Below are 20,446 nucleotides of genomic sequence, written 5' to 3'. Positions count from 1 at the left end.
TCAATTATCAATAAGTTAATGCCAGATTTAACTGCAAAACATAAATCATATTTTTTTAATTATAATTATTTTCGAAGTATGCTGACGCATGTAAACAATACAATTTAATTTTTCAAAATTTTTTTTCTACCACAGGCGGCAGGTTTTAGCAGCAGGCCGCATTCCACTTCCGACGGGGCAACCGTAGGCCTGGAAGAAGTCCTCGCTGTTGGATAGGGCACCTAGCATCCGGTACTTTTGGATTGTGTGCTCATCGGTCAAGTCTTTCCAGTAGTGCTCCTCCTCGTACTCGGCGCAAAATACCTGCGTAAAGCCCAGGAAGAAAAGCTGATCCGGCGTCAGGTCGAGTCCCGGCATTCGCTCGCTGATCTTCTCCTGCCCAGGCTCCTTCAGTTGTTGTTCCATGTGGCTGCGGTAGGCCACCATAGCCTGTCTCAATCCGCCATTGTCGGCGATGTTCTCGTCTATTGTCTGTTTTCCATCGATATGGCGGTTGATCTCCGGTATCAAGTACTTGCCGTAGTGGTTCACAAAGCACTCGGCGCGATCCTCAAAAGCCATTCGCGACTTTTCCGACCACCAGGACCGACTTTGCGACTTGCTGTCAAAATCTGAGCTAGTGACGTCGAAGCCGTGGGTGAGTTCGTGGCCCACGATGAAGCCCAAGGTGCCGAATTTCAGGGAGAGCGGCCAGGAGCGGTGGTACACCGGTGGTTCCAGCAGTCCGGGCATCACGTTTATGGAGTTGTCCAGCATGTAGTAAATCGCCGCTACCTGCATCCCCAAATAAAGTTTTTGTGACTTGGTGTCATTCGCCAGTTCCTCAAAATGGAGGCTGCTGAACCTTTCGCTGGCGACAGCCAAACGCTGCACATTAATGTTGGTCTCCGCGAAGCTGTCCTCAACAACTTTCAGGCTGCCGATCTCGCTGATAATACGATCTGTTAAAGCGTTGTTCTTGAGGGAGCCAATGCGCGTCTGAATGGTGGTCTCCTTGAGCAGAGCCTCCTCTCGAGTCTCCGCATCCAGCCAATCGGCTTCCTCAAGTGATCTTCGAAGGCTTTTCCGCAGTTCCTGGACAATTTCAGACACTTCCAACCTTTTGTCCTCAGTAAAGGTGTCCTGTTAGCGAGAAGTGTGAACAAAATTATTAAAGCATATTGTAAATTCTAGTTAACTTTTAAAATAAATGAAATTTGATGTCTGCGCATTGACTTCAAAGTTTATCACACATACGCACTGTTGCTTTGGTCAAAAATATATTTATTTTTATCCAAGTGCCGCAGACTTGATATTCCATATTTTGACTTCTATTTATGCGAGATCAATAAGTGGACAAATTTAGAGGGAGGGATTTCTTTGCGAAAAACTCAATCTGGCTTACGTGTCGGATGAGTTCCTTTTTTGAAAACTTTGAGGCCATTGCGCAACGCTTTAAACTTAAAATAAAATTTTTTGGTTTTCAAATACATTTTTTGAGCACCAAATACTACTATCGCTTTTCTTTTGGACCATCCAAGTGCTTACCGCCATATAAAGTTTGTTAAAAAGGTAGGGCATGGAGATGTACAGCGTTATCGTGCAATAATCTCTGTGCTGCTGGGGCGCCTTCAGCTTAGGGTCGAGTTTGTAGAGCATCTGCATGGCCAGATAGTTGGCCACTGCCTCAGGATGACGGGCGCACACCCTGTCCAGTTGCACGTAGTAGGGGACGCACAGCGAATTGCTGTCAGCATGGAGTCCGCCAAAGGAGATGTCGTAGAAATGCTTGCTCTGGGGAAACAACCACGCAACCACAGAAGAGAAAAATACTTGGCACTGGGCGGGCACCTCAAGTACATCCCGCCAGAAGGCAAAAACCCCGGCGATCACTTCTGTAATTTTATCCTCGGGCAAGTGGAACGCCCTAAGGTATACGCGCATCCGCTCCTCGTTTAACCGATATGCTCGGGAAGTATTGCTGACAATGTTATCCTCTTTAACGATGTGATCAAATCCCAGATCCGGCACTCTGAAGTACGGCTCGAAGGGATGCAACGGAGAGAGTGCTTCGCGGATCAGTCCATTGGCTCCGTAGTTGGTCAGATGGGCGCTCATGTTGAACCAGCTGAAGTTTGAGGCATTCCAGGCGGCACCATCGACGGCGGGAAAGCCTCCGATCGATCGAATAAGACTCAAGTAAGCGGGATCGGCAGCATGGAATGGGTAGAGCTCTGCTCCCATACAAGCGTTATAGAATCGCTGGGCAACCATCAGCTCGCTGGACACGTTAAGCGTCTGGGCCAGATCCATTCTGCCCAGGAACTGCTCCGTGATGCCACTCATTGTGTAAATGATGTCGTTATAGCTGCTTCGCTTGCCCAAGAGGTACCGAGCCGGCTTCATGTTGCGATAATTTCCGCAGGCGTACTCGTAGAAATTTTCACAGGGCGCCACGCTTAGGTTCATGTAGGATTTCATCCGGTCCGAGTAGACCTGAAGGTCAGCCGGGTTATCACCATTCTTACTATCAGGTGTGTCCACCACGCTTCTGGCCTCGCAATCCATTAGGATAACATAGATAAGGACTCCCCACAGCATAGTGAGCCTTAACCCGAGCCAGAAAAATAACATTTCGGAGGAATATAGACTTATTTAACTACTTAGACCGCTCAACTGCCCGACTTGAAACGCGATTGAGAACTGCCTTCTAAGAAACTTACAATCACTTATTATTTATTGCAAAAGCTTACCTAATTGAGCAGTGATCAAGAGATTTAAAACTCTTATCAGTTTGTTTAGTACAAAGAACAAACATTGTGCCCTACATTATTGATTACGTATACAGTAATGTTTATGTTATTAATTTTTATAAATTTAAAAAAAAAATAGAGGTGCATACTAAAAGTTAGAAGTATGAAGTGTTATCGATTTTTAAATCAAATTTTGTTTAATAACACCACATTAACAAATAAGCCGCAGCTGTCATTAATAACGTTTAAAAATTAATCACTGTAATAAAGATAAAATATTGTGCCGTTATTGATAATCCGGTAAGTAAAGTTTAAGTTAATAATTTGTAGATATAAAAAAAAGAACAAGAGGGCTGTAAGTATAAGGTAGAAGTATACATCTTACAAAGATTAAAGGTTACAACATACTTACAGAACCGCTGCGACAACTGAAAGCTTACAAGAAAATCGCTTGAACAAGAATCAAACCGTTTTTTACCCACAAAATTTCTGATATCAAAATTATAAGCATTCGATTAAATAAATGCTTTTTTTTTTGGTCTAAGAAAATTTAAAAGTGTTTTTATTTAGTCGAATGCTTATTAATTTGTCGTCCAAAAATTTGTATTTATTGAATAACTTTAGCGCTAACAAGTGAATTACTAGTTCCCAAAAGAAGTTTCGATCGACGGATTCAGTTGGCAGTTGCCTTGGTAACTTGGCGCGTTTTTGGCCTGTTTGTTCAATTAAGTTTTCAGCTTATACCAATTCACGGAGGCGAAAAGTTGTGCAACGCGGAAGAGATTCAGAAAACCTAGTAAATCTATAATGATTTTTGATTAGGTGCACAATTGTGTGCTCCGGTTTGTGGTGAATTTGCTTTTTGCATAGAGATAGAGTTTTGGCAAGATGTTCGTGCAGAAGAAAAAGCTGGTTGAGCATGTTTTGGCAATGCGCGCCGAAGGGGGCAGTAGTGATGATGATGCGGAGGAGGAGGACCAGGGCGACATTTTGCAGGTGCAAATCACTAATTACTAGCCGTATTAAGCGTAATGCTAAATAACCATTATCGAATGTTGCCTTAGAAAGCCAAAGTAACCTGTAATGCGTAATGCCCTAGATTCCAAAAGCCCATTGACTGATTACGTAATCGCAATTCTTGCAAGTTGCAACTCCTACTGCGTGTAAAAATCGCTCTTAGTTGAGGCCCCATGTAATACCGACCTAATACACTTGTTTTGATTTCTTTTTAGCTGAGTAACTAACCCAAAATCCACCCAAACGCATCTGTAAAGACCTTCACTCCCGTTGCTGCAAAACCAAACCTAGTAAAATATTACGAATTCACCTTTTTAACAACTATTGTATAGCATTTGCATTTGAAGTTAAGCACTTTTGGTTTTTATTTTACCAACTTTCTGTATTTGTTGTCATTTGCTATATATATATACGTACAATTGTTGTAGATTTTTGAATGTAGACTGTTGGCGTACGACTGTCAATTAGTTGCAGCGCATTTTTACTGTTTACAAACATGCATATGCATATGTACCATTTTTGAAACTAACGAATTTTTGGTCTCTTTCATTTTTGAATTTTGAAAAACGAACCTTTTTGTAAACAACAAATTGATTACAACATGAAATCAATAATAAATTTTTGTACAAACAAAATATTACCACTCCCCCGCACTGCAAAATTTTGATCCTTAAATTATTTTCTGGAAATCAAACGGTCCGGCGCATGTCGGTCCCGAAAATCCGGCGAACATAACGTAAAACACTCGAAATGGACCCGGACGAAGCGCAGCGCCGGCGGGAAGAATGCGAACGCAAAGCCCGTCGAGGGGAGATGGATCCCCGGCTGGAGTTCACCTTCCAGCTCCTGATCGACGCCACTCAGCTGCCCAGGCATCAGCTCATGGACTACATATTCGAAGGGGACATGGTAGCCGTATCAACCTTGTCTTTGGATTAAACCTCTTAAGTCTCCGATGTCTTGTGTGTAGCTCGACGAGATCAATCAGCTGTTCCTGCCGAACATGAAGAACAAGCTGCTGTGGTTCTACCAGGAGACGGATGACCCCGAGCCCACGCCAGTGCCCGATCCGAATAAGCCGGGACCCTCGAGATCTGGAGTGGCTTCCAGCAGCTCCAAGACGCCGCAGGGTAAGATATGTTTTTTTTCTGCAAATCGGCTATTGCTACTGCTAATGAATATTGTGTTCATTAAAACTTTTGTAACAATAAAAAGAAGGCGTTTCCGATCCAACAAATTATATGACCTATATACTTGGTCAGGATCCGTCTGTCTGTCCGTATAAACTGAGACCTCGAAAATATTATAAGCCTCAGATTTCTAGACACAAACAAAGAAATAAGTTACTAGCTAGGTGTTTATTTTTGGATATTTGAAAATTCAGATGCTCTAAATAGTGACCCTGCAGTTCGGCAGATGGCGCCACCTAAGCCCCGGTTGTTTTCTGAATATTAATTATTTAAAAAACTCGACTACAGAGTTGCTTCTAGATTTAATATATTATTTATTAATATTTTAATGACGGTTTTATAGGGTTTATAATGGTTCATATGGGAGTATTATTAAACTGTCGAACTATGAAAAATCGCATTCACAATTCAATTTAAGAATGCTGTTACTAGATTTCAAAATACTTCTTATATCCCTTGTAAAAGGCTATGCATTTTTCTTTTATGTATTTTCTTTTCAGGTGGTGCTTCTCCCAGTGGATTGCCGCCACCCAAGCACAAGAAACTGTTTCTTACCGATGGATGGACTTGCGCCTTCACAGGAGTTTGTATTTACATATTTCGGGTGAACACGTCGAAGCAGCTGCCGGAGGAGGGATTCCAGAAGGATTTGTAAGTACTCGGAGTAATGTCTTTGAATACGCAGTTTAGGGTATTAAAACATACAGGTATTGCGGAGTGATCGATGCGAAGAATATAGGGCTAGTTACCTCCATCGAGCGGATTGTGGAGTTCGTGTTCATGCAGGCTCTGGCCTTTCCCAGTCTGGAGGGCGACGAGGAGGACGTGAGCTGCGGACTGATCAAGGGACAACTCCTGCCGGGATTGAGATCCTTCTGCAGCGCCCTGCGCGTCTGCGAACAGGTGTGCGACCATCACAATGTCTTCGCCGATGGCTGCGACATGTTCGAGAAGATCGACGAGGTGGAGGAGGTGAAGGACATGTCCAAGAACCAGGACTTCTGCGCCCAGCTGGAGGAGCGCGTGAACAACTGGACGAAGGGCATCCTCAAGATTCTCGGGGAGAGCGAGCAGCTGCGCAAGGAGAACGACCACAGTGGGCCGCAGGACGAGCTGGAGTACTGGAAGAAGCGGGGCGCCCAGTTCTCCCAGCTCCTGGCCCACCTGCAGGACAAGGAGGTGCAGTTCACGCTGCACTGCCTCTTCCTGGCCGGCTCCCGCATAATCAAGCAGTGGAAGGAGACCGACCGCAAGATCACCTTCTGCTACAACGAGGCGCGCGACAACTCCAAGTTCATCCAGGCCATGGAGACGTGCTGCCACTCGCTGTACCTGGACGATCCCGTCAGCATGAAGGAGTCCATCCTGAGCCTGCTGCAGACGGTGCGACTCATCTACAGCGTCTCCCAGTTCTACAATACTTCGGAAAGGACATCCGCTCTGATGGTTAAGGTCAGTTGTTACCTTAAAATCATACCTTTTCTGTGTATTAATATAAAACTACCTTATTGTTTACTATTTGTATACTACTATTCTATACTATTTTTTCATAAAAGGTAACAGGCTTTATTTCGACTGAGAAAAGAGAATTAAAGTCTAATAAATTGTGGCTAATAAATTATTATATATTTGTCAATTCAAATTTTCTGAACGTTTAAATTTCATCTACACTTGTCTTTGTGTCTATTCACTGTCTGTCATTTTATTTATAAGTGCTTTTTATTGACATTATTTGTTGACGTTTTTGTCGCCATACTTTGACCTTTGGTTTGTTTGTTCATGGCTTTTTGAGTACAATCCTTAAGAGCTGGTTTTTCTGCGTTATTTGACATTGTTTTCTTACTTTATAACAATTTTTTCAGCTGTTTACCGCCATAGTGAACGCGGCTTATAAGTTAATATAATTCGTAACAAGATTATTATTAAAATACAATAAAAATAATAAGTAACCGTTTAATGGGGAAATAATCTTTTTAATTGATCATGGCTTATATTAACTCAACTTAAACTCTATTTTAAAGTATTTTTTATTTATTCCGTTAATAAATGTTGTTTCTCCACTAGATAACCAACCAAATGATTGAAACCTGCAAGTCGTACATCACCTGTCGTTGCAAGGAAACTATTTGGTCGCAGGATCGCAACTTAATCCGTACGAAATTGAGCAACTGCATCAAGTTGAATCACATTTACCACGAGACCTACTACACAGTTAGGGAGCAGCCCTTTCTACCGAATCAGACGCCTTTCGGCTTTTCCGAAAACTTTGTCTTTGGTAAGATAAAGCTAATAAAAGCTCAACACAAATCACAAAAACTAATGAAGTTTTAATTTTCAGGCAAATTTGATACGTTTTGCGAGAGGCTTTCCAAGATAATTAGCATGTTCAATTTGATCGATGACTACAATCACTTGTTTGAACGGCGACTGGAGGGACTTCTTCTGGGCGAAGCTTTGGAGGATGCTTCCAACCACTTTGAGGAGGCCAAAAAGGATGTGACTTCCCGGAAGTATGACTACTTGGATCACCGCAACTCCGATTTCAACGTTGATTTCGAGCGGTTCATTCACAAAACGAACTCCCTCAAGGACACCATAGCCACGCTCATTGAAACGGACTTCGACACCGTCTGGGAGACGCCGCAATGCATCCGTTTCCTGGTCCGCTTCGAGAAGGTCAGCGAGAAGATTCCGCTGACCAAGATGGACGAGAAGTACACTCGCATCCTGCGCTACGTGGAGAAGGAGGTGGATCGCATCCTGAAGACGTTCCGCAAGCAGCGCGATGATCCTCCGCTGGCCAGGAACTTCCCACCCATTGCCGGAAGGATTCACTGGTGTCGCGCCCTCAGTCTGCACATCACGGAACTCATGGACGCGGTGATGGACCACCCGGTGCTGAGCAACCTGCCCATGGCCAAGGACCTGGATGTGCGCTACCACAATGTGCTCAGCGTGCTGCAGGAGTACGAGGACGAGATTGTGTCCATTTGGCTGGACCAGGATGTCAGCGTGGCCGACGCCTGCCTGCTGCAGCCACTGCTCTGTCTCCAGGGGGACAAGTTGTTCGTCAACCTGCACCCCACCATTCCGCTGCTCATCCGGGAGGCCAAGATGCTGGCCAAGCTGGACATCGAGTTGCCCATTGTGGCCGCCACGCTGATGAGTCGTCAGCAGTACTTCATCACCATCCAGGACTCGCTGAATGTGAGTGGCCTATCTGATATAGGGATTTAAATACTGATATTTTGTGCAGGCATTTAATAATCTTACCAGAAACTTATTTATGCATATCTGTATATTAAGTTTTCGTTTCAATTATTTGTGATTTAGCGTCTTAAAAAAGAAAAGTTAAATGTTTTGATATTTCCGAGAGTGTTTTCTTCTCTGTTTATCTATGTATCTATTCATTCCACCAATGGATAGCTAATCTGGCTATATTATGTATATTTTGCACTATTTTGTTGTACTGTGTAATCCATTCCCGTTCCCTAGTGCCTTATAAAAATGTTCCTGTCCACCGTGCGAGCCGTGAAGCTGGAGGTGCGTCCCTTGTTCCTGCCCCAGTTGGTTCGCCTAACGGCCATGCTGAAGCCAGGATTACACACAATCAATGTGAGTCAGCCAGTGGATTCCTTGGCCACTGAATTAACATTCAATTTATCTCACTTTTGCAGTGGACAAACCAAAACTGGACCGAGTTCTATGAGCGCTGCAAGCAGGCCATCGAGAATTTCGAGGTTCTGGTGGCACGTGTCCATGACATCTACTCCAATCGCATTCTCAATGTGCTGATGTGGATGCAGGATGTCTCCTTGCAGATTTTACCAGCAGGTTCGATGCTTTAATTCTTCAAATTATTCACGTCTCTCGTAATTGTATGCTGGTGAAAACTTTTCACATTTGTTTCTTGGGGCAGACGATGAAATCTGGACAGTTGACGAGTTTCTGGAGAGGAGCGAGGAGGCCTGCCGGTGAGTCTGATTGTGACATGTGCTCACAAAATTCATTAAACTCTGTTTCTTGAAAATGTGCAGAATCTAGGGGGAACTTTTCAACTGTCTGGGCTAGACTTTTGCGTAGACCACTTTTAATATATTGAGTTTATCAAATTTTTTGTGCGTTGTGTCTTAGAATTGTGGTTGATTTACAAGCCTGCCATTATTATTTCTATTTCAGAAAAGCGGCCATCGATCTGAACCGGAAGAGTCAAATGGTCTCCGAGGCAGTGGAAGAGGTCCTCAGCTTGGTGGACAAGGCCACGGCTGCCTTCAAGGAGATAGCCGGCGATGATGTGATTACTCTGTTTGATGGTAAGTTGTGGGAAGCCCAGGGAAGGAGTAATTGAGTGCCACCCATTGAGCAGCAGCCACTCCGAAGGGAGAGAATTCCGGATCGGGGGGACGCAAGGCGGAAGATGGAGGCGGAGGCGGTGGCGGAGGCGGAGGAGCTGCTGCCCCCACGACCAGTGGTGGCGGTGGACAGCAGCAGGACTGGAGTATCCTGTGGTCCTGCTTCGAGAACCCCCTGTCCCTCTTGTCCACCTCAGAAAGTCTACCCAAAGGCATGCAGGTAGGAGGACCTTAAACCAATTAAAATAAAATTCTGCAAATGTCATATGTGCTGCATCCTTAAAACTAAATTACATATTGGGGAAATGTAATTTTAATGTGCTTCACTCTCCCTAAGCCACCTATTTTGGGTTAACCATTTTAATTTGCTTTACTGAACTCATTGTACATTATATTACAAATTAAGGCAAAGCAATTTAAGCCCAAAAAGTCATCACATTAAATGTGAAAGTTTAATTGCCTTGCTATGAAACCCAAATACATCTTGAACATGGTTGTTTTTTATGCTCTATCTTCAAAAGAATCAAATATATTTAAAATTCGTTTAAATTTTGATTTTTAACATTTGAAATTCTATCATTCATTGGTAATGACTGGATTTTAAAAGCTATTTTCGTTGTGATTATTTTAAATTATTATTTTATAATTTCTTTGTAATAACACCCATAGGCGTTATATAACTTTCTTGCTGCTTTTTTAAAATGTTCACAATTAGTTAGTGAGAAACTTTTAGAGTTTTACCAAAACCTGCGGATTTTGTGCGGTTTGTAACGTTTGCAGGACATGGTGTGCAACGCGGTGGTGGAGATGCGCCGCTACTACAGCCGCAAGGTGATCGACGTGCTGATCAAGGTGATCCGGGCCGCTCTGGACACCCTCCGCCGTCGGTTCATCGCCGACGAGAACGAGACGGTGTTCAAGAAGCCGGTGTTCGCGCTGCACGCGCAGCTGCAGATACCCCATGTGGTGATTAAGCCGAATCTGGACGAGCTGCAGGACTTTTTGGTGACGGCTGGCAAGAATATCACGGGCATTGCGAAGGGCGTGGCGCAGTGGAGCAGCGGCAAAGACCCGCCGGTGCGTACCGCCCCACTGAATAGCTTCGCAATGTTCTCCAAAATCTTGTCTTACCAACCGCAGCAAGTTTCGATGACGGCGACGCAGCCGCGCGTCGGACGCAACCACAATGAGACGGCCGGCGGGGGCAAGAGCCGGCGGCGCAAGATCTACTGCCTGGCCTCCGAGGAGCGGCCCCAGATGCCGCACATGCTGAAGAGCTTCTACTCGGCCATCATGGACAACAAGGAGGTGGCCAAGGCGGTCAACCAGCTGGCCAGCTGCACCAAGAATGTCAAGCCGGAGATCCAGACGTACATCAAGCGCTGGAAGCCGTACCACTTCCTCTGGAAGAACGACCGCACCACCCGCCAGCTCATGGAGTTCGGCCTGCAGGAGTTCGAGACCACGCTGCGCTGCCTCTCCGACCTGGACGCCAATCTGCTCGTGGAGCCGGACATGGAGGTCTTCGGCCAGTGCGTGGCCGTCTACAACGAAAGGCTCAAGTATGGTTTGGCCATTGAAATCAAGTGTAAGTAGTTGGGCCAGTGTTTGAATTTGTCGAATCATTTCAGACACCCATTGACAATCTATAAATACTTTTCTAAAAGTTTCAGCATAAAAGTATAAGTCTTCATAGAACAATTGGTGTTTACTATCGGGTTAAATTTACTCAGATTTAGGAAACACAATTTAAACCCATTCCTTTTATGTCTTTAGAACACCTTTACAAAGATCTAATAAATTCGGTAGGACCTTTACTTGATTTAAAAAAAAATTAAAATTGATTTGAATAATATTTGTGACGATTAAGTGCTTACTTTTATTTTTTCTTATTTCTTTAAAAATATTTCTGCATATCTTTTACTTAAATCTATTAATCTTATCTATTTTACTTTATCTATTTTTATAAAATTTAGTTTTTATTCTTAGATTTATTAAAACATTTTTATTTAAGCAAATATTCCTTATTACCTGAGCATTATTTATTATAAACAAAAATCGGATTTTATTGGGGATTTTATTGGGAAAGAAATAGACAATCAATAATAAACTTCTGAACTTCTGTTATTAATGCCAAGTGTAATTGATTGATTTTCTAAAAATATATGTTCAACTTGAAATAGAAAGTAAAGATCAAATAACTTAGTCATAAACTACAAACGGAAATACTAGGCTAGTTTTATTATTCCTGAACTTGTGCCCAATGAATTCCTAAACAAGTAAAGCCATTTAATGGCTAAGCAAACGTTAAGGCAAACTTTTCCAGCCCACTCCTCTACGTGTTGCTGCTAGTTTATTAAATCGGTCGACAGCCTATCTTCCAACTCCTTACGCTGGAGTTAAGCAGCCATAAATTTCGGACACCCTCGCGAATTCTTTTGTCTGGTCGGATAGGAAGCTATTCAAATTGATTGGACTCCAATTAGGCTATCTAATTTGCCTAACCGAATTAGGCATCCCAAAAATAAATTCTCCACACTGTTGATTAGGCGGGGAGTCGAGGGACGCCGCAGGATGTGGGTTCTGGGGCCGGGTGAGGGCGAATCAGCCCTCGTCCTGGCCCTGCGTTGATTAATGACTTCGATATCATTGAGCTCCGCTAAATGGACTTCGGACTAGGGTGGATAAACACTCGGCACCGTTTCCATTTCCAGCCTGCAACCACAAAATCGGACAGGCCATGAAGAAAAAGTACAAAAAGGAGATGGACTACGTGTATGCGGTAATCAACGAGATGGATCGCAAGCTGGACAGGCCCATCCGTGACCTGGACGATGTGCGAATGATAATGGAGACCTTGGGTAAGATTCGCGAGCAGGAGGTGGATATGGAGCTGCGCATCGATCCCATTGAGGTGAGTCTGCATGTTGGGATTTCCCAGAAAATCGCACTTTGATTAAAGAAAATGTATAATCTAATACACCATTTTACACTCCCAGGAAGCCTTCAATGTCCTCACCCGCTACGAGGTGCAAGTGGAGCGGGAACAATTCGATCTGGTGGACAACTTAAGGGCCACGTTCCAGAACCTTTTGGCCGGCGCGCTGCAGGCACAGGTCAAGCTGCTGGACATGCAGCCGGCCTTCCAGGACGACCTGCGCACCAATCTGGACAACTTCAAGCAGGACAAGATCTCGTACGTGACGGAGTACCGCACGGCGGGGCCGATGCAGGCCGGGCTGACGCCTCGAGAGGCCTCCGACCGGCTGATCCTGTTCCAGAACCGATTCGAGGGCATGTGGCGACGCCTGCAGACGTACCAGAGCGGCGAGGAACTCTTCGGTCTGCCCCAGACGGACTACCCAGAGCTCGGCCAGATCCGCAAGGAGCTGAACCTGCTGCAGAAGCTGTACAAGCTGTACAACGACGTGATCGACCGGGTGAGCAGCTACTACGACATACCCTGGAACGAGGTGGACATCGAGGAGATCAACAACGAGCTGATGGAGTTCCAGAACCGCTGCCGCAAGCTGCCCAAGGGCCTCAAGGAGTGGCCGGCCTTCCACGCTCTGAAGAAGACCATCGACGACTTCAACGACATGTGTCCGCTACTGGAGTTGATGGCGAATAAAGCCATGAAGCCACGCCACTGGCAACGGATCATGGACGTTACTCGCTACATCTTCGAGTTCGACTCGGAGGGTTTCTCGCTGAAGAACATATTGGAGGCGCCGCTGCTGAAGCACAAGGAGGACATCGAGGACATCTGCATCAGTGCGATGAAGGAGAAGGACATCGAGGCGAAGCTGAAGCAGGTGACCAACGAGTGGTCGGTGCACGAGCTGCAGTTCATGAGCTTCAACAATCGCGGCGAGCTGCTGCTGCGGGGCGACACCACCGCGGAGACGATTGGCCAGCTGGAGGATAGCCTGATGGTGCTGGGCTCCCTGCTCTCCAACCGCTACAACGCCCCCTTCCGCAAGCAGATCCAGCAGTGGGTCTACGACCTGTCCAACTCAAACGAGATCCTCGAGCGCTGGCTGCTCGTCCAGAACATGTGGGTCTACCTGGAGGCCGTGTTCGTGGGTGGCGACATCGCGAAGCAACTGCCCAAGGAGGCGAAGAGGTTTTCGAAGATCGACAAGTCCTGGCAGAAGATCATGCAGCGGGCCCACGAGACCCCCGGTGTCGTGGCCTGCTGCGTCGGGGACGATCTGCTCAAACAGCTGCTGCCTCATCTGCAGGAGCAGCTGGAGATTTGCCAGAAATCCTTGAGTGGGTACTTGGAGCGCAAGCGCATGATGTTCCCACGCTTCTTCTTTGTGTCAGACCCTGCCCTGCTAGAAATACTGGGGCAGGCTTCCGATTCGCACACCATACAGAACCACCTCCTCAACATATTCGACAACACCAAGTCGGTGAAGTTCCACGACGTGGAGTACAACAAGATGATGGCCATCATCAGCAGCGAGGGCGAGATGATCCAGCTGGACAGGGCCATCCGGGCGGAGGGCTCGGTGGAGACCTGGCTCACCCAGCTGCTGGTCACGGCCCAGGCCTCGCTGCACTCGATCATCCGCACCGCCTACGCCACCATCAACGACCCCAACTTCACCCTGCTCAGCTTCCTGGAGAAGGCGCCGGCCCAGATCGGCCTGCTCGGCATCCAGATGGTGTGGACCCGCGACGCCGAGATGGCCCTGATGCGGGGACGCGAGCGCAAGGTCATGATGGAGACCAACAACAAGTTCCTGGAGATCCTCAACACCCTTATCGACCAGACCACGCGCAATCTCACCAAACGGGAGCGCACGAACTTCGAGACCCTGATCACCATTCATGTGCATCAGCGCGATATCTTCGATATCCTGGTGGGTTTATCCATCTGGCTACCTTTGGCATTGATTTGCGATCAATGGAAGTTGACTCTAATTTTCCATCTTATCCTCCAATCTTCCCATCTATCAAACAGTGCCGCATGAACATTAAGTCAGCCAACGACTTTGAGTGGCTCAAGCAATGCCGTTTCTACTTCAAAGAGGACCTGGACAAAACTTGGATATCGGTGACGGATGTGACCTTCACCTACCAGAACGAATACCTGGGCTGTACAGATCGCCTGGTTATTACTCCGCTAACTGATCGGTAACATAACATTATTTGCCTCAAGTATTTTAGATCTAAAATTGGAACTTAAACTTACAGCAAAGCAAGTGATGTATTGAGTATGCAATTCAAAATTTATTACCAGTTTGAGCTAACAATCAATTTCTTCTTGAATTAGCTAAAATGTTATAAATTGGACTGACTTTTAAATTTGGTGAATAGGGTGAAAATTCTTTAATATCCAAAAATAATACGTATACGACTCATGGTCCAAGTGAATATTTCATTTAAACAAATATTTCCCATTCACGAACTCCTTGGGATTCGTATACAAAAGTAATAATTATATCTGGGCTTCAAATATGTATATAATAATGAATAATGAAGCATACGCCAGGTGGTCCAGTCAAATAAATTCCCTCCAATTTCTGACTGTCTGCCCACTGAGGAACTCCGTAGGCTTCGCCATAATTCGCATTCAATAACTATAAGAGCTGCCGTTTAATTTGTATTCCCGGCATTTTTCTCGCATCGCTGTCCGCTCCTTCAATGATAAACTTTCGCATTCTTCAAATGCTTGAATAGAGACCGCCTGCACGTGCCCCGCACATTCCTTGTGGCAGTTCCACTGGCTGTGGCTGTGGCTGTGGCTGTTCTGCTGAAGGCGACGGTGGATGAGGTGCTTTCACCCACCTTGGAATGCCGCTCTGCAAACAGACGCGAGCAACAAGAGTTTGGCGGCACTTAAAGACGCTTTAAGTCAATGACGGAGGCAGCTCCGCCAAATCCCATGCTATTCTATCCTGTGGCAGCGGAAGACGAGCGAACAGTGGGTCCGGAATCCGGACGACGTTGACATGCCCGTGGAAAGATAAATTTCACTTAGCGGAGCATAAATAAAGTTTTGACAGCAGCCAGTTGGCCCAGACTGGGGGAATCTGCCGAGTGGCGCTATTTTCCCCAAGGCATCTCGGCCAGCTGCTTTGCATTCGTTTCTTGATCTCAACTCGTAGATTTCCCATTCGTCTGACGTCAGGGAACATTAGGGCTGCTTTTGATATCACAAAGAGCGCTCTTCTCTGTCTGCGGTGACGTTTAATAGGCTGCGGCGTGTACATCCGTCAAAGCTTTCTATCACACTCTGTGTTTCGAACATTCTCGCCCCCAGTTGTTACATAACCCTGGCCCAGGCCCTCACCTTGTCCATGGGCGGAGCACCATGCGGGCCAGCCGGCACGGGAAAAACGGAGACCGTCAAGGACATGGGCAAAACGCTGGCCAAGTATGTGGTCGTCTTCAATTGCTCCGATCAAATGGACTACAGGTGATAATATAATTTTAAAAGCATATGTTTGGCACAATTTAATAATTGAATCTTTAACAAAATCTAACTTGTCATCACATTAGTAATTAGCGGATAACAGTTAATACTCATAAACTCATTAGAGATGATTAGCTTTGCTCTGAACACTTAAATGCATTTATTCTTGCAGAGGTCTGGGCCGCATCTACAAGGGATTAGCCCAGTCCGGCAGCTGGGGATGCTTCGATGAGTTTAACCGGATTGAACTCCCGGTGCTTTCGGTGGCCGCCCAACAAGTGGCTGTCGTCCTGACCGCCAAAAAGGAGAAGAGGAAAACATTCCTGTTCACCGATGGCGACACGATTGAAATGAATCCAGAGTTTGGAATATTTATAACTATGGTAATGTATATTTGTTATTGCTGGCAAGTCGAACTTTATTGTTGGTGTTACCCATCCACGGTAGCAATGTCATGATTTTTAGATATCCGCATGGCTTTATGCTCACCCACACGTGAGTGCACAGACAATGTGTTTGTATTTTTTCTTAAATTCAATTTCCCGGAGCATAACGCGAAAATAACTTGGCGTTGAAGAAGAGATTCGAGCTCATGTGTTTATTAAACAAATTGTATACCCTTTTAATTTGTTATTATAAGCGAAGAAAGCTAACGAACTAGTTCCATCAAGTGGTCTGTAATTTTCTTGATTGCAAAGAAAATAGTTTGTTTTATAAAGGTTTAGATAACCTAAAGATTAGATTAGATTACAAAAGAATATGTAATAACAATGTTTGGCCGAAAAGCTTCGGGAATCTGAATCAAAGGAATCGAGTGAAAAACCTTTTTGCTATTTTAAAAGGCAATGTTATCTTGTCTGCGAAATTTAAAAAATGTCGTTACATCAATCGATAGGAGGCCTATTACATTTTTTTTTTGGTAAATGGAAGTGACGGGCGCTTTACTCACATAATTCCACGTTATTAGTCATGTACAATTTTGCTCAACTGAAGCCGTAATAAAATTTACTTTAGCGCCTGTACACTGTACACACACGACATTTCGGTGGCGCGGCTAAAAGCAGCCCAAAACCAATAAACGAGCAGAGGGCAAAGGCAAAGGCAGATGCAAATAAGGCCAAAAGAGTCTCGAGGCTGGTGTATTTACATTTCAGCGGTGGCATGACTCGATTAATGTGGCTGCCACAAGGAACGCCGAATCCAACTTTTGTCCCCGGCTAAAGAGGAACTTTAAGTCGCCGTGGGGGAACTCAAAGTAGCTCCTGACTGAATCTTTGCGTAGTTTAATTACAAGTGACGGTAACTATGATCGGGTAATGCGATTAGCGTTTTCACGGCGACGCGACGCGACGCCTCGCTACTCCCATAATGGCGGATGTCAATCAACGCCCCTCATCCGCATCCGCATCTGCACCATCATCCTCATCCTCATCCTCATCCTCGTCCAAGCCTCCAAATGCCGTTCTGGGTACGATCCTTTGAAGGCTTTGGCTCAATTTTAATTTGCACATTGAGTTATTATGCTCATTTATGTAACAATTTTAGCCAGAGCATTTTATTTTAATGAGCCATTATGTCACAGGACGAACTGGGTCGCACATGATTACGGACATAGACAAATGGACGCTGGCTGTCCCAGAACTCGGGCCAGTTTGGTGACGAAACCCTTTGTTGTGGCTCTCTGTTTCGTCGTTTTGCTGTTTTGCTGTTTGTTGTTGCGCGTGACATGGGACAGGTCAATATTTGCAGTCGTGGCTTTAAATCAAATAAACCATGTTTGGAATAGAACTTATTTTTATGTCCCTCAATTCTTGCGGGCTGGCCAAATTGAACGAACTCCTACTCAGTTGAACTTCAAAACGATTAACTACTTTAATACCTATTTTCACATCTTCCCACTTTGGTCTTCTTGTAAATAGTACAATAATTGGATTTTCAACAAAGGCAAAGTAGGCTTTTCAAGAACGAGCCTTAAAAAGCCTTAAAAGAGGGCTTAAGTATGTATTTAAATACTGTGTGTGAATCTTGTGAAGAGCTGGCGGCAATTTTAAAAAGCAATTTTTGTATTGCTAACATTTGTATTCATATATTTGACATATGCCTTGTGTTGTATAAGTTCATGTGTATTATTTGTTGACTTCTTCTAGCTTTAATGATTTTTTTTTTTTATCAATATCCCTAAATTTAAACTTTACCCCAAACAGAATCCAGGATATGCGGGTCGCAAGGAACTGCCGGAGAATTTGAAAATTCAGTTCCGCACGGTGGCCATGATGGTGCCGGACAGACAGATAATCATACGAGTTAAGCTGGCCAGTTGCGGCTTCCTGGAAAACATAACGTTGGCCAGAAAGTTCTATACCCTGTACAAGCTGTGTGAGGAGCAACTGACCAAGCAGGTGCACTACGACTTCGGACTGAGGAACATACTCTCGGTGCTGCGAACTCTGGGAGCTGCCAAGCGGAGGAACTCCAAGGACACAGAGAGCACCATTGTGATGCGGGTGCTGCGCGATATGAATCTTTCCAAGCTGATCGACGATGATGAACCGCTCTTTATGTCCCTGGTCTCGGATTTGTTTCCCAACCAGGTTAGCCATTAACGGATGTCCTTAGTAATCTGGTTTTAATCTCCCTTATATGATAGACTCTCGAAAAGACCAATTACCCAGAGCTGGAGGCCGCCATTCTTCAGCAAACGGACGAGGCCAGCCTCATTTACCATCCTCCCTGGGTCCTGAAGCTCATTCAACTGTACGAGACCCAAAACGTTCGCCACGGCATCATGACTTTGGGGCCAAGTGGCGCCGGCAAGACGACCTGCATCCACACCCTGATGAAGGCCATGACCCAAATGGGCGACAACCACCGGGAGATGCGCATGAATCCCAAGGCCATCACGGCTGCCCAAATGTTTGGACGGCTCGACGTGGCCACCAACGATTGGACGGATGGCATTTTCTCGGCCCTCTGGCGCAAGACCCTCAAGCTCAAGGCCGGCGAGCACGTCTGGTTGGTCCTCGATGGTCCGGTGGATAGTATTTGGATAGAGAACCTCAACTCGGTGCTGGACGACAACAAGACCCTGACCTTGGCCAATGGCGATCGGCTGACCATGGCGCCCTCCGTCAAAATCATATTCGAGCCGCACAACATTGACAACGCCTCGCCAGCCACCGTATCCCGCAATGGAATGGTCTACATGAGCTCTTCTGGTCTAGACTCCCGACCAAGTAAGTTTGGATGTATTTTAATATCACATTAAACCTGAAAGAAATATTGGGTGCCACAGAAATCATTAGGTCTTTAATAATAATTTTAAAGGTGTGTAAAAGTATGCAACACTATATTTTCAATCAAGAAGACTGTTAAAATAATTATGAGAGACAAAAATCTTTCTTTCACTGCATACTTTTGCGCACATTTTATATTGATATCAAACCCATAGTGATTTTTTTGACTAACCTCAAATGTAATATTGATTCTTTTAACAAATTAATTTACTTTACAATATTTCCCCCATAGTTGTTCAGGCGTGGCTCAAAAACCGCGCTCCTGGCGAAAAGACGACCTTTTCGGACTTGTTCGATCAGACCTTCGTCGAGGTGTACAACTGGGGAGTGCAGATGGTGAAGTTGCAGATGCCCGTGTTGCAGTGCAACGTGGTCCAGCAGATGCTGTTCATCCTGGAGGGCTTGATACCCGTCAAGAAGGAGGACGAACAGGCGGTGAGCCTGTCCAGCAAGGAAAGCCACGATGGTAAGTTCCGTCGACTAAATAACCTAATCTCCCCCCAAAGGCTAGCGGTTCCATGAACTGTGAAAGTGCAAGCGAACCCCGAACAAAACCCATCCCAAATGATTGCAATTTTTCAGCTAATAAACGTTCAGAGCACCAAAAAAAAGTCGAAGAGGCGCGACGGCAATCGATTGGCAGTCAGATTGTCGGTAAAGTATACCCGTAATTCGTTGCGCAACTAACAAAACCAAAACTAATCGTAGAGCTGACCGCCTAGCTAACACGCAACTTGCTTCTGAGTGTGTACTGACATCTATGACTTTCGGTTGGGAACTCGCTTCTCAACCGATTGGCCTTCTCTTCCTTCCGTAGTTGTGATTCTGTGCTCGTCCTCCTTTCTCTATGTATTAACCAAAATAGTTGTGTTTTGTGTCTCGTCCAAGAGTTTTGTTTTGAATGTCGGCATTACTAATCCAGTAGAGGTGTCGGTGTCACAGGAGTCTCATTGAAGCTAGTTTTAATTGGATATTTCATACCGGTGTCTTAAAAATAGTTTTATTGAATATAAAACCAAGCTATAGTCCAACAGATCCATTACAATATACAAAGTTCATAATTTTCTGTGCATTCGTTACAACAGCTTTCTTAATTACAGTGAGCAACACCGTTTTTTCTGCAAGTCTATGGGCATTTGTTTATAAAATTAAAGATTTATCAAGCATATCTGTAAACGGATATCGCAGTTTCAAAAAAATAGGAAAATTTAACGTAAGATATCATCAAGATTGAATAGACTATTTCAATAGGACAAACATTACTACAAGTAAATAAAATGGCATTCCATAGATTTGAATATAATTGTTCATCAAATGTTTTGAGTAAAATAAAAGTTATGCGTGATTTAATAGACATATTCTCCTAACATTTTTCATGCAATTAGAGGCATTGCGAGTCATGTTGCGAATTGAATAAAATGTATTTTGTAAGACC

General features: G+C 44.9%; 2 protein-coding genes across 2 annotated transcripts in view; one reads left to right on the top strand and one right to left on the bottom strand.

Annotated features, from left to right (window-relative positions):
* Positions 1-26: 26 nt before the first annotated feature.
* On the bottom strand, positions 27-2,704 carry LOC128251784 (neprilysin-1). The gene is made up of 2 exons (XM_052978954.1): positions 1,528-2,704; positions 27-1,122 (listed from the first exon to the last, which is right to left on the bottom strand). The coding sequence occupies exons 1-2, from the start codon at positions 2,611-2,613 to the stop codon at positions 127-129; spliced, it is 2,082 nt and encodes a 693-aa protein (XP_052834914.1). The 5' UTR covers positions 2,614-2,704; the 3' UTR covers positions 27-126.
* Positions 2,705-3,398: 694 nt separating this feature from the next.
* LOC128251775 (dynein axonemal heavy chain 5) overlaps positions 3,399-20,446 on the top strand; it is a 29,039-nt gene continuing 11,991 nt past the window's right edge. The window contains 23 exon segments of the mRNA XM_052978933.1: positions 3,399-3,728; positions 4,521-4,658; positions 4,720-4,879; positions 5,440-5,590; positions 5,647-6,391; positions 7,004-7,214; positions 7,278-8,146; positions 8,435-8,554; positions 8,617-8,773; positions 8,859-8,913; positions 9,119-9,252; positions 9,306-9,511; positions 10,072-10,368; positions 10,432-10,879; positions 12,006-12,205; positions 12,291-14,162; positions 14,264-14,436; positions 15,566-15,721; positions 15,891-16,101; positions 17,923-18,309; positions 18,366-18,951; positions 19,244-19,477; positions 19,594-19,665. Of these exon segments, the coding sequence (XP_052834893.1) occupies positions 3,621-3,728; positions 4,521-4,658; positions 4,720-4,879; positions 5,440-5,590; positions 5,647-6,391; positions 7,004-7,214; positions 7,278-8,146; positions 8,435-8,554; positions 8,617-8,773; positions 8,859-8,913; positions 9,119-9,252; positions 9,306-9,511; positions 10,072-10,368; positions 10,432-10,879; positions 12,006-12,205; positions 12,291-14,162; positions 14,264-14,436; positions 15,566-15,721; positions 15,891-16,101; positions 17,923-18,309; positions 18,366-18,951; positions 19,244-19,477; positions 19,594-19,665 (7,690 nt within the window). The 5' untranslated portion in view covers positions 3,399-3,620.

Source organism: Drosophila gunungcola, chromosome 3R, assembly GCF_025200985.1.
Source record: "Drosophila gunungcola strain Sukarami chromosome 3R, Dgunungcola_SK_2, whole genome shotgun sequence".
In the NCBI taxonomy this organism is placed as follows: Eukaryota; Metazoa; Arthropoda; class Insecta; order Diptera; family Drosophilidae; genus Drosophila; species Drosophila gunungcola.
This window is presented reverse-complemented; position numbering and strand designations above follow the sequence as displayed.

Excerpts from the sequence above, each read along its gene's own strand:
- LOC128251784 (XM_052978954.1), bottom strand. The coding sequence starts at position 2,613 with ATGTTATTTTTCTGGCTCGGGTTAAGGCTCACTATGCTGTGGGGAGTC. Across the intron at positions 1,123-1,527 it reads TTAACAAACTTTATATGGCG|GACACCTTTACTGAGGACAA; the intron begins GTAAGCACTTGG and ends TCTCGCTAACAG.